The following is a 14,999-nucleotide window of genomic DNA, read 5'->3' as shown; positions in this document are numbered from 1 at the left end:
TTGCAGGGGATTGCACTTAAGAGTTTGCATGAATCTCAGAGAAGATTTTGAACTTTAGACTTCTAAATAATTTTGAGACTGTTAAGACTATGGGGATGTTTACAGTTGGACTGAATGCCTTATTGCATTATGATATGGCTACAAGCTTTTGGGGGCCAGGGAGTGGAATGTGGTGGTTTGAAAGAAAATGGCCACAAAGGGAGTGGCACTATTAAGAGGTATGGTATGGCCTTGTTGGAGTAGGTGTGACCTTGTTGGAGAAAGTATGTCACTGTGGCAGGGAAAGGGGGGCTTTGAGTTTCATGTATGCTTAAGCCATGCCCAGTGAGACAGTTCACTTTTGGTTGTCTGCATATGAAGATGTAGAACCCTAAGTTACCTCTCCAGTACCATGTCTCCTTGTTCCATGCCATGTCCTAATGTGACAATGATGGACTAAATCTCTGAGCTGTAAGTGACACCACAATGAAATGTTCTCCTTTATAATAGTTGTGCAGTCATGGTGTCTCTTCACAGCAATGGAAACCCTAGCTAAAACAGTTGGCATATGAAAATATACTTTACCTCTCGTTACTTAGAAAATCATCATCATTAAACATTTTTGTTTATTTGTAAATGTCAAGAGATAGCTTTGATATGATAATGACCAGTCTATATAAAGACACCAATCAATTTTACATTCTTGAGAAATATTTTCTTATTACAATAATACTACTGATTGAAATTTATCCCCCATAAACAGTATATAAGTTTTGGGCTTGTAGCATATTTGGCAAGGTTCTTGCATTGCATACATGAAGCTCTGGGCTTGACTCCAGAACTGCATAGCCTGAGCTTAGTGGCATAGGCCTGAGATCCTAGAACTTGGGAAATAAAGGCAGGAAGATAAGAACTTCAAGTTCATCTTTGGCTACATTGTGTACTTGTGATAAATATGAGTTACAAGATCCTATTTTAAAACAGAAAAAAAGTAGCACATTGTATTTTAAAATCTGCTTTGAGAACTGGAACCAAGGACATAGCCTACTTCAGTTGATTCTCTGGCAAGAAAGTGTTAGGTATTTAATGGGGAAAATTAAAAATACCTATATTAGTTACTTTAATAAAATTCAAAGGAAGAGAACACCCATAAAATGTAGCAATTTTGATAAAGCATCTAGAAAAGAGGCATTTATAACAAAGTTCATCTGGCATATGGGAGCACTGTCTGATTATCATGTACATTATCTTGTTCTTCTGCCAGTATATAACTTGTGGAGGAATGCATGACTATAAGACAATGTATTTGCATAAAATACATGAATAATTGATATAGAAAGATATATTATTTTTGAGTATTACGATTTTGTTTTGGGACTGGCAGAATCAGCAGAATTGTTCACTTGAATCCACTCAGAGTTCCATGGAACATGCAACTGATGGTTCTATACTCAAAAGAGTTCACTCAGAAACAAACATTGCAACTCATATATGATGCAAATTGAGCTTCCTGAATTTTGGTAAAGGAATGAAATCCACAACCCACAATAGACTAACAAATTAAATGAAATGTTCATTTGGATACTGAACAATGAACACAGATATGTATAGTTCTTTAACACACCAGTTCAAATGCTAACAAAAACTTTGAATATTGCTCATTTTAATGTATCTATCACATCTCATATGCCTTTATTACATAGGAAGAAAAGAAAAAAATGAAAATGAAAAGACAGAAATTATTCTCATGTTTCTGGAATACTCAAATGTTTTTTGAAACAGCTGTATAAAAGAAAACAAAACACACACAATCATGACATGAAACTGAAACAAAAATCTTCTCATCCATCATAGATGAATAATGCCTAGCATAGTATACATCCAACTATGTATTTTTGTCTTACATCAGTGGTCAGAATAGTCAATATTTTAATGAATCAAACTCATTATAAAGGGAATTATCCTAATGGAAAAGACAAGAAATAGAAAACCATAAAGCTGGTGTGTGCTTTGCCCATGACATTCAGCAAATTTATGTAAAATTTACAGAGGAACTCTTATAATCAAGCAGAATTTCATGGTCCCCATATGCCTTTCAATTCTGTTCTTTTTATTCTTTAACACTAACATAAATACCTGATGGGACTAGAAGTAGAATCTGGGTCTCTTGCCATTACAGTGCCAATGATTGTGCCCACTTCAATATCCTCATGAACCTCAAACAGGTAGGAGGATCTGCTGAAAACAGGGGGCTCATCCACGTCTTCTATGGAAATTTTCACAATTGTAGTATCTTTGAATGGCCCTAGGTAATAGAAACGTGGATCCACATGGGTGTTTTCAGCCTCAACCTTCAGAGTATAAAGCCTTCGACTCTCATAGTCAAGTGGCTGCATAAAGACACAAATTATAAAATTAGACTCTGGGTAATTGGATGTCTGCTCTCTCTAAGTACAGTAGTACTTTGAAATCCTGAAAGTTGTTTATTAGTAAAAAGAAATCACAATTAAACACTATTTCCCAAATTTTCTATTTACTACACTAGTATTTATAATTGTAGGTGTCCATGCATAATGCTTTTGGACATAAGAAAATATTTTAATTATTGTACAAATTTCGATGAATATTTAATTTTATCTCATAAGTGTAGTAATACCATATAAAACATGGGTTGATGAGTTATGCACTCCTGTGTGTACATATACTTGATGATAAAAAGTTATGACTCAACAATTTAAACCAAAAATTCTGATTTTAAACATTTGGGGGCATTTACACATCTGTATCAATGTATTTTCATCAGTGTAATGAGCTCATGGAACTATAATGTCTTTATAGAATTTCAAACATCAGCAGTTATAAGAAATATTCAAGATAAACAATATATTAGGTCATGTGAAAACAAAAATTTATAGCAATTTCATGAGTAGATATCACAGTTTTTAAATATAATCCTTCAACCCATAGTATTGAATAAAAATCATTGCTTGTTCAAGTTTTGTTCATTTTTTTCATTCAGAAAAGCAAAAGATTTGTTTCCTTTATTGCTATTTTCTGGTTAGTAATTCCTACTTCCTGATTTTGAGAAGTGGCTTTTTAGCATTGCTAGTCACTGGAAGTAACAGTTGTTTGAGTCTCCTGTGCCTTCAATAGCATCTCAAGAAAATTGTATTAGTTACCAGTATCTCAATGGTTACATTTTTTTTTTTTTTTTTGCAGCATTTCAATTTGACCTAAATAGAAATGTGCCTTACGTTTCTTCTAATGATGAAGCCAACTACAGTAAAACCTGGCTACCTTTAAATTCTATCACTGAGCATATGTTAGCAGAAAAATTTAATTTATGTAGCAGAAGGGAAAATGTGAACAATTAAATTATATTCCAATCCATTCTGTCTCTTTTTATTAGCAACTCTAATTATTGGCTCATACATCTGGATAGCATGCTATTTTCATGCCTCCAACTGTGATGATATATTGCCATTATTAGTTATTAACTGCTCTTTAAGAAAACATTGCATTTACAGTGGTCTTTTAATAACATGGCTAAGAAATATAATTACACATATATTAACTTGCCTGTTTAAACTTTTGTTCAAATCTCAGGTTTCATGTTACTGATAAGAAGAGCATATTGTCAGAATGTCTAAGGGCTCTCTTGCATCAGAACCGCCTTATTTACATGTAATACAAACAAACACAGCAGCACTGTTTCTATTGGTAGCTAATGCAAGAGCAAAACAGTATACAATGAAATCTCTACTCTCTAAACACAGAGATGCTTGTTTATGCTGAAGCTGAACACCTTTTTCACAGTAATGATGCCTTCCTGCGTGTCCTTCTCAGTTATAATGTCAAACATATCAGTCCCATCCCCATCAATAATGCGGTAATCTACTTCAGCGTTTTTCCCCATGTCAGCATCGGTTGCTTTTACACTTCCAACAGCTGTGCCAACTGGAGAGGATTCAAGAACTCGAAGATGGATGGTATCTGGACATAAAAAAGAAATATCTCAATGTTATTATGCATATACACACACACACACACACACATATATATATATAATTTCTTTCTCATATATATGTACATGCATATATATATGTATATATATGTGTGTTTATATATATATATATATATATATATATATATATATATATATGAGAAAGAAGTGAACAAGGAAATTTATGTAAAGAATATTCAAAAGTAAAGTCTCTGGAAAAGAATATGGTAATCTTTTCATTTAAGAATTTTTTTATCCATTTTACATATCAACCACAGATCCCCCTCTCGTCCCTCCTCCGGCTCACCCCAAGCCTTCCCCACCTCCACACTACCCCCATCACCTCCTTGGAAAGGGTAAGGCCTCCCATGGGGCGTCAACAAGCCTGGTACATTCAGTCAAGGCAGGACCAAGCCCCCCACACATGCATCAAGGCTGAGCATGGCATCCCACCATAGGTAATGGGCTTCAAAAAGCTCAGGCACCAGGGATAGATCCCACTGCCAGGGGCCCAAAGCTACACAACTGTCTTCCATATGTAGAGGGCCTAGTCTGGTCTCATGCAGGCTCTGGTAATCAGAATAGTGAATACCCTAATTGTCATCATAGAACCTTCATCCAGTAACTGATGGAAGCAGATGCAGAGATCCACAGCCAAGCACACAGCTGAGCTCCGGAAGTCCAGTTGAACAGAGGGAAGAGTGATTATATGAGCAAGGTGGGGTGTGGGGGGTGGAGGGGTGGGAGTGAGGTGGGGGGGTGAGGGTGGGTCACCATCATGATGGAAAAATCTACAGAGACAACTGAACCAAGCTTATGGGAATTCACAAACTATAGACCTATAACTGCAAAAGAATATGGTACAACTTACACTCTGTATTAGGTGTTGATGAATTAATATTTTAAGAATATGGCCCTGGACTGAATCTACCAGGTTGAGCTAAATCCCCAGGAGAATCTTTGCCCTGGAGGAGATGGGAATGGGGGGTGGGCTGGGGGGAAGGCAGTGGGGAGAGCAGACAGGGGAATCCATGGCTGATATGTAAAATTAAATTAAATTATAAAATAAAAAAGCATATTTATTAAAGGTTACCAGAAAAGGTGGGATGCCAAGGGTCTAGTACTGTGGATAGCAGTCTGAATAGTGTCAACTGGCAATTCTGATTTATAAAATAAGCTTATTTTATTTGAATAGATGGTATCTGAGTACAGAAAGGCACCTGAATGTGTTTACATAATCACAACAAATCACCTGATACACAGTGAATATTTGGACTCAATATTTTCCAGGCTCTGTGTAGTTATTTACATCTCTTACTTTAGTTACAGATCAAAACAGCTCAGAAAACCACAGAATCAGTCACAAAGTATAAGAATCTCATTTCTATTTGTGAAAACAAAAACAAAGAACAGTCTGTGTTAGAAATAGAAAGATGTCCTTCACAGTGTCAGCGTATGAACAGTCAATTCTGACAAAGCCTCCTTCATTCAGGAGCAAAGCAGGAATACATGGAAGCCCTTGGTGTACCTGCATGTGATTCCAGCATGAACCTCCCCTACTGCTAACGAGATTTAAATTTTAACACCTGGTCATAAACTACAATTTCTGATGGGTTAATTGACTACAAGCACACTTCTGATTATAGTCTCATGTGTCATAAAGCTTAATTCTCTTTAGTATACATCAGAAGATCCCGACCTGCTATTACATTCATGTTTCTTTCTTAATATCTTTTACAACTAGTCACATCTATGAAAGATTTGCATTAAATCAGACCTTTGGTATTTTCCTGGCTAAAGAATTTTCTATTTCATTCTCTGTACTTTTGTCACATGAACTCTTATATCATAAATCATTTCCTCATTATCCCCATATATTTTCATAGAGTTCTCCAAATACAAGATGTCCTTGATATGTGTTCATTCTAGGGCCATGCAATGGCAAAAGAGGACTTCTCAGTACTAGTGTCTTTCTTACAACATGATGTTGGAATTCAGAACGGTCTCATCCTATGGTTTTCTACATATCCTTATCTGTACTTGAGGTATTACAATGTTGACAGCAAGACTCCACTCCTGACATAGCTACTATCCTACTGATGTTCTTTGCTCCCAGTCTTTCTTTTCCCTAAAACCTCTGAACCCTGAGTAGCCCAATGGCTCAGCTGATCACATCCTTCAGGTGCCTGTTCAAATGTGAGCATGTTAAAAAGTCACTATAAACTAGAGGAAAACAACATGACCAAAAACAGAGCTCTCTGGCACTCTTCCTAATTCCATTCCACTGCTAAGTTTTTATTTTGTTTGTGTTAGCACAAAAGTATAAAATGAAATAGGGTTTTGGTCTGTTTTCAATATTGTTTTCCCAGTGGGTTCTTTTCTTCTACTGTTATATATATATATATATAAATATATATATGTATACACATTTCATTGTAGAAGGGGCTATATAGTAGTTGCATATGTGATAGAAGCTTCATAATTAGTTTGCCAAGTCCTATGCCTTCCTAAATCCAATGAATGTTTAAAAAAATCTCTGTCCACAACGCAGTACACATTAAACAACTTGATGACAGTTTTGAAAAGACTCACTGGTTAAAGCACGTATAGTATAGCATATAGATCAAGGTAGGAAGAGACAGGATCCTAATATTGAGGACATACTCCCATGTGCTAGTGTCTCCTCTTTGTAAGTACATGTACATGCACATCACACACATAAACAAGAAGAAAAGATAACTGCCAACACATTCTTGAGAGTTTAAAACAAAAGGAAATTAAGTTCTTTATTGCTTAAATAAGGCAACAAATTCGAGGACCGAAACCCCAAAGCAAAGAACCAAAACAACCATCAGCAGAAAGCTCCAAAAGGTTTCCAAAGGATGCAATAAAGGAAGCTAAGCATACTGTGTAGAGAGAAAATAGGACTACAGAGGAGGGAAATGTATTACTTTATGCATTTAGGAACAGGGAAAGAATGAAATGAGTGACTTGAGTATTAAATGCAAAATGATGCAATAACAAAATAACTCAGTACCCAAAGAGATGACTTAAAACAAAAACAAGGAATAGTGAAGATCTAAATAAATACACAAGAAAAACCACAATTCCAAACTCATTTTTAAAGACTTCTCCAAATAAACAGCCATTGTGATTTGATCTGCCTTTGCTTTCCTTTTCTGTTACATTAAAAGTAGCATTTTATACCTCTCTCTTTTCATGAAAATATGCTTGTTAAATATAAATAACTTCAGTGTTTTCCCTCTACATAGTATTTAGCTGTATTGCATGATATCAGGTTGTCTTGTGACTGAGAAGTGAATGCTGATTACTTGGTTATTGTGTCCGGCCATTTTTCACTAAAGATAACTGAGTATGTGTTTATTTATAATTGATATAAGTGATGGCTCTTTTGTGGAAAATGCCTTGAGTTTGTATCATGACTCATCAAAAATATTCACCCTAATTTTTACATCAATCAGTAATATAGCCAGCATACTGCATGCTGGGAATTAATGATAGTGATCCTCTTGATTTTCTGTAGGGTCATAATTATTGTTTAAAATTCTGTAAAGGAGAGCTTTCTTTTACCTCATTCAATTTTGTTCATTTTATTATTACAAAGATGATTAGTGACCAGTGCAGCTTCAAAAACATTTTTTTTTAAACTCTGTTTCCCTCAATAGGATAATTTGATTTTCCCCAGCAATTCTTTGAGATTTGATACTGGTCATCTGCCCATTGGCTTCAGTGCCTATGAGTTTTCCTTCCTCATATTTTCCCCATAATTACTGAAATCTTAGGAACAAGATATTGTAGATTCTTCTTATAAGTTTTCAGCCCAAACAATAAAACATCAGCTAGGTGTTCATATAGTTTTAGTTACCAAAATATATATCTGAATATTTTGATGAAGTGTGGTGCTCTAGAATCACAGAATCATAATATACAAATATGTTAAAGACACAAAGAAGATAACTATACTTGAAATAAGTATCTTATACATTTAAATAAGAATCTAATCCATCTTTAACAGGATAATGTCAATAGAAGTAAGTTAATATGTTTCAGCACATGATCTGATATTTCAAATTTATATTACCCAAATATATGGGTAATATTATTCTGTATGCTGTGAATATGTGTTGCTCCAATTGGTTGACAAATAAAACTTTTTGGCCAATGGTGAGGCAGAATATAGTTAGATGGGGCATTCTAACCAGAGAGAGAGGAAACAGAAAGACAGAGCAGAGGAGATACTGCAAGCTGTCTCCATGAGAAATAAGTTGTAAAAGTACTGGTAAACTACAAGCCACGTGGCAAAGTATAGATTTATAGAAAAGAGTTAATTTAAGATATAAGAGTTAGGTAGCAAGAACCCTGCCATGGTCATTGTTTAAAATAATATTAGCCTGTGTGTGTTTATTTGGGTCCGAGCTGCTGTGGACCAGGTAGGACACAGAAAAACTTTCAGCTACAATATATCCTCGAGAAAGGATTTTCAGTGTTATGGTTAACAATGTAATATTTAAGAATGTAAATCTAAAAGGTCATACCATACAATGACAGACTAGACAGACTACAAGGAAACACTTCAGTCAGTGCATTGCTACACTAACACTGATGTCATGCCTTGACTTTTAAGCCTCTGTGTAACTATATAATAATTTTATTTGGTTTGATATTTATCATCTATATTTCACTGTGGTCTATACTAGATATAGACCCAAAAGACAGCCAAATTTCTAAGCGCTCTTATTAAATAAAGAACACAGAGCCAGATATAGGAGTGAAACCCTTAGAGATCAGGGAAATAGTGAGAGCCACCAACCATCTTACATCACCAGCTCTGTAGTTTCCAAAATGCCATGACTTCCTGTCTACTGAGGCTTTTATCACCTTGTTGTTCTGCCCTCTCATTGGCTCTTAGCCCAACTACCTCACTTCCTTGTTACTGCCTGTCTGTACAGACCTCCAGGTCTCTGTGGCTGGTACTGGGATTAAAGATGTGTGTCACCATGCTTTGATTTGTTCCCTAGAGTGACCTTGAATATACAGAGCCCCTGCCTGCCAAATGATTGGATTAAGGGTGTATGCTATCACTGCCTGACTTTTATGTTTACTTAAAACGGCTTGCTATTTCTTCTGATCTCTTGTCAAACTTCATTTATCAACATACAAATAAAATATCACCACATTTCAGCACAAATAAAGTATTACCACACCAAATGTTATCTTAGAAACAATGATCACACCAAAGAAGACCAGGAAGCCTTAGCTCTACATGAAGAACTATAGGCAACTGAGGAAATTTTGGAGCAGAAGAAATGGCTATCTCTGAGAAAAGTACAGCATTGGGGTCCAGTGCCAAATAGTCAACTCTGAATATATACATCCAGGTAGAATTATTTGGACCAAAGCATTCATAGTTAGGAATAATATGCCTATACAAACACATATATGCATGCAATAACAATTAGTGGTGGGAAAAGGAGGCCATGGAGTTGAAGGAGAGGCAGACGGGGTATATGGGACAGTTTGGAGGGAGGAAATGGGAGGGAGAAATGTAATCAAATTATAATCTCAAAAAAATTCACTGAAGCTGAAAATAGCAGATGGATCAACATAATATTAATAGCAGCCGGCAAGAGAGTAAGTGAGCTAGAGGATAAATAAAATTAATATACTACTTAGAGGTTCACAAAAGGGAATGGATTCGATTGTCAGTGGGAATTTTTAAAAGCAAGTCAGAAAATTAGCAATGTCATGAAAATTTGATGATAAAATTATTTTGGCCCTTGAATGTTTACTCTAACCAACATATTAATTAAATTCATATTCCCAAGAACGATAGCTTCATATTCAGCCAATTACTTTTGGTTGTTTATAAGTAACCCAGCGAAGAATGTTTTGCATGAAAACAAAGGACTAAATCAAGATCCTTGGGTCCAAGGAATGCATAAACACCCTATCTCCAAAGAAAGGAGAAACTGCCTGAGATGGGAGGTTTCACCAACTATAGACATTCACAGAAATTATCCAGCCTATGTTAGAAAAGCCATACCAAGGTCCTATGACTGTTACTGTGGACTTGACCTGCTAAGTGAAGAAAATAGCAGTACTCAAGTTGGAGCAGAGGTACCCATGAGGTGAAAATACCAGAACGTAACAAGAACACATGCATTAGAGACCTGTAGCTTGACTACACGTTCTTAAATGAGGGACAGATTAAAAATATTATCTATAAGGATCCAAACTATGGAAGATGAAACCTGGAGAGGGCATGAATTCATTTAACTAAGATGAATTTAAGGGTTTTTTTTTTGGTTTGTTTGTTTTGGTTTGGTTTTTTTTTTTTTTTGGTTTTGTTTTGTTTTGTTTTGTTTTGTTTTGTTTTCCCCTCCAGGAGTTTGGAAAGATGGCTCCAAGGGTAAGACCATTTAATGAGAAAGCCTGAGAACTTGGATATGAGAGTTAGAGGCATAAGGTTCACTGGGACATTTTGGCTGCCATGCTAGCTACAAGCTCAGAGAGAATCCCTGTCATAAAATAAAAATAAATAAATAAATAACAGCAGGGCACCTCCAACCGATGTTGACCTCCTTGCTAGCAGAGTTCCATCTGTACACAGAAATGTACATGTACCCTTAACTCTTACAGGCATTCTCGAGCACACACACACACAAACCTTTCTTATAATATTAGGTTGTAGGAACCCAAATGGGATGAGGAAAGAATGCAAGAGAGAGAAAGACAGAGAAGAGGGAAGAGGAGAAATGAGGCTGTATGTTCCTTGTTTCAGTAATTTTAATTTCATGTAGGTTTCACTGGGGGTATGTCTCTGAGACTTTGTCCTACATTTTTATTTTCAGCTTGAATTTCTTTGATTGCTTAACGGCATATGCTTAGACCCAAAAGTCTGTTCATGTTTAACTTGCTGTTATATGTCTGTTCAAGCACTGAAAATTACCAATACATTTCTTTGTTAGTATAGAGACAATTTTCATTACACGGTTTGATATTGTTGGGGTAGTGTTCATCATGCTAATTTTTTTCCTTTGTTTTTTTTTATTTTATAATTTAATTTAATTTTACATATCAGCCATGGATTCCCCTGTCCTTCCCCTTTTAGTAGCTTTGACAACTTAAGCAGGAAATGGCATATGTTTAATTGGTTTACAATGAGCTGGGTTATTCTGAATTTGTAGATATATTGATTATCCGTTCTCTGAGTGATTTCTTAGAAATTATTTATGTAAATAAATATGCAGATACATTAATTTTCTTGCAACACTTAAATGAAATTGTTTTCAAAGTGTTCCAGAGTTTTCTGAAAAACCATGACCAAGTTCATTCATCAAAATAGTATAGATTTAGTTCTGACAAATAAACCAAAGAGTTTCATAAGAAGATACATATGTTTTCAAACAATCCACATCCTTGCCTTTTGGAACGTCATTAGTCGTTTACTCATTGGGAGCATTTTTATTCAGTGATCTCCATACATAATTTTAGAACGCTTTCTTAGGAATTACACTTTGCTCAGACCCAATTTTAAGTCAAACTTTATTGGCCTGTTTCAAATTTTCAAGTTCATCTTTATGTTCTAAACATATGAAAGGGTGATTCATTAACACTCTACTATTTATTGCCTAGTTGTTTATGCTGAACACAAATATCCCACTTTGTCATGCAAACTGATACTGCTTTAATCGAGAGCTAGTCTGTTCTCCTTTCTGGGGTAATTTCCACTTAAGTCATGAGGCAGAGAACTGGAGAGAAGCACAGATTCTTATGTACACACTGACAAAGGCAAAGGCATACAGCCCTGGCACCCATCTCTTTTCATTTATTTTTAAAGTCATCTATTTGCATGCTACTTATTTTTTATCTTACAGTTGATGGAGCTTTAATTATGCGGTGAGCTTTCCTATCAATTCCAATTTATAGTTGTTTGAAATTCATTCCCAGGTGTCAGATTGAATCATCTGCTTCTCTTTTAATGATTAGAGCACGTAAATATTTCTTCCTGGTAAATATGTTCCTCCCTTGGTTGTCTGCTTAAGCACCTGGGCCTGGATGTGAGAAGGCTTGTGCAAGTCAAAGTCTAGAGTTTATGTTGCAAAGAGGCATTCCAAAGAATGGAGCAACCCATGTGATAGTTTACATAAGAGGACTTCCAAAGTGATACTGAAAACCCCACATGACACGTGATTTGTCGTTATCAAAGATTTTAGTCAGCTTTGATGCATTTCTTGGTCTTTCATCTTTGGGATTCATGTCTCTACATGGAGCACATGTCCAGTTCATGTGCTCTACCCTGCAGTCAAGTAACAAGGTTTCTACGTTGCAGCATTGAAAATTTTGCTACTAAATTTGTTACTAGATTTTTGTAGTAAAATTAGAAATAATTGGCAGTTCAATTTAAGTAAGGGACTTTGGGGATAGCATAGTCAAACTAAGAGATGTGACAGGTGACATCCTTTAGAACAACAAAAGAAATGCCAGAAATCAACCTGAAGAGGAACAAGGGCAAATTGCTTTTCTCCAGGTTTTGAGCTTAAGGACAAATAGCTGCTATTTTGTTTTGTTGCTAACAAAAAAATGAGGTTGAAACAGATAATTTTTCTTTATCCTTTGTTCTCTGTCCTTGTTGCTATCACATTTACATAAGAACTTTCTGCTTTCCAAGGTGGAGATTTTCAAAATGCTCCACATATACAAATCAACAAAATAATTTAACATTAGTTTAATTTTTTATTTGCTTTGTATGTAATCTTATTGCAACATCTCAGTGCTGTATAATAATCTCAAACAATACTTGCTTTAAGAAAAATGACACAATTATGCACGTTTATAAAGCATTCTATTGTATAATGCTCAAAAGATGTTTTTTAATGAGCTTAACAGGAAGAAATTAAAAACAAGATAAAGCTCCTTGGAGGCAATGCGGAGTAGTTAAGGAAATTATGCAGTGCTAAATGGGCGTTTAGGAGAAAGCAGAGGAGACTTCAAAGTCACACTGGAGACTGACAAACTGCTAAGGCTTCTGAATTGAATACTTTCACCAGAGGAGACAGAAAACTAAATCTGTGAGCAGCAGAGACAAGATCACCGCCTTAGTTTGGGGGCATTTAAGTAAAATTAGAGTAAAAAACTTCAGGTTTTTTTTGTGGTTTTTTTTTTTTTTTTTGTGTGTGTGTGTGTGTGTGTGTGTGTGTGTGTGTGTGTGTGTGTGTGTGTGTGTGTTTCCCCCATTACGTCCTTGGGGAAGGCATCGTGACAAAGCAAATGATGTCTGAGTCTATAGAATCTATCTTGGCATTTGTTTGAAATTGTCTGCCAGCATATTGTATCAATACACAGAACTGCAACACACGGAAACACAAAAGTATGTAAGATTGCGGTAGGTAGGATAAACCTTGAGTTAATTAGCCATAAATGGAGGACTGCATTGTACTTACTGTGCAGTCCCTTTATGTTTCACCTGAAATTTAACTGTATTAAAAACTCCCTAAGAATGGTCTAAACATATTTGTACAGCAAATACTTATCCATATTCTAGTACTGGGGGTATTGTCAAAGTTAATTCTGTAAGACAGCTGAAAAGAGGGATGCTGATTCCGATTATGACATATGATAAACGCTAAATAGGTTACTATGAGGCAAATTCCACAGGAATAACTAGGGTAGTCCAGAGACACATGGCTTTCCACTCGATCCCCCTTAAAGGACTGCATTATTTCATCACACATGAAAATGGAATCATTCCCCAGGTTCTGCCAACCTAAACATGCGATTTCACTGACATTTTACATGGTCATCCAATCAAATGACACATCTTCGACTCATGTATTTCTCCAGCCTTTATATATCCACAGTTGGCAATTTCTGCAACACAAAAATTCTAAGTGAAATCCATATCTGTCCCTCCCTCCATCTGTCCCTGCTTGGATCCCTCCCTCCTTTTCCCCTCTCTCCCCAAACAAGCTTTTTTCTAGAAAGCTTCAAAAGCTTCAAAGTACCTTTTTTATCGGTACCTTTGCCTTTTATCCCTCAAATCTTTTCTTGACCTGGTTACTCACTCCTGTGAATCACACACTCAGAGACGCTGTGATCTCACTTCCCTCCTCCCTACAGCATTACTTCAGACACAACTCCAGTCCTGTGGAACCCTGGGGGCCAGCCAAGTCAAACTGCACACCTTACATTGAATGCCACCTTTGTTTAGTTGGTCTTCCCTGATAATGACAACAACAATGACAATCCTTAATGTCTTTTGCTTTTCTGCTTGGAAATTTTTTGGTATATGGTAGAAGTTCATCTCTTGCCTGAATGTCCCATACTTAAAGTATCATCTTGTGCTTTTAGCATTGTTCAAAATATAGCACTCACATTTTATTAATCTCCATTTGTGTACACTCCATGTATGCACTTATATGTGTGGACATTCATACCATAAATGTATTTTAAATTTATGTGCATGTGTCTGAACCTTCTTGTAGGAGCCTGTGGAGGCCCTTCCTCTTGAGCTGGATTACAACCCTTTGAACTAGAGTCACAGGAGTTTTTGAGATACCACGCGGATACTAGGAAGTGAAACCTGGGTCCTCTGAAAGGAGAGCAAGCCACCTTAATCCCTGTGCTGTCTCTCTAGCAAGGAAAATTCTAAGAGGAATCATGCTAAGAAAACTGCACTATAGTAAAGTAAGGAGACATGAGAGATGAGAGAGATATTGTACTGTAAACTGGCCAAAATGCAAATAATTTAAAGATCCATGCTGTGTCACATTTCAGAATTTAAGATTATTATAATTATTAACACTGTATTTATCTTGGTAGACCACCAGGGGCTACACATAGTAGGACCTTAAGTCACTTTTACTAAATAAAAGGCTTTCCCAGAATTATTTCTTTCTAATTCTTGAACAATTAGTGCTTAGACAACGAGGCAGGGGGAAGCAAACAAATATTTGAAATTATTTTAGTGTGTATAGTTAAAAATCACATTCAATGT

The 14,999-nt window shown here is 35.9% G+C and overlaps 1 protein-coding gene across 2 annotated transcripts in view; it reads right to left on the bottom strand.

The window, feature by feature from the left end:
* LOC118596234 (cadherin-10) overlaps positions 1–14,999 on the bottom strand; it is a 191,228-nt gene that overhangs the window by 26,746 nt on the left and 149,483 nt on the right. For both annotated transcript variants that reach the window (XM_036207007.1, XM_036207008.1), the window contains exons 6-7: positions 3,785–3,972; positions 2,116–2,369 (exon numbers count right to left, since the gene is read on the bottom strand). In XM_036207007.1, the coding sequence (XP_036062900.1) occupies positions 2,116–2,369; positions 3,785–3,972 (442 nt within the window). The remainder of the gene's footprint in view (positions 1–2,115; positions 2,370–3,784; positions 3,973–14,999) is intronic.

The sequence above is a fragment of the Onychomys torridus genome, chromosome 15, assembly GCF_903995425.1.
Source record: "Onychomys torridus chromosome 15, mOncTor1.1, whole genome shotgun sequence".
Lineage (NCBI taxonomy): Eukaryota > Metazoa > Chordata > Mammalia > Rodentia > Cricetidae > Onychomys > Onychomys torridus.
This window is presented reverse-complemented; position numbering and strand designations above follow the sequence as displayed.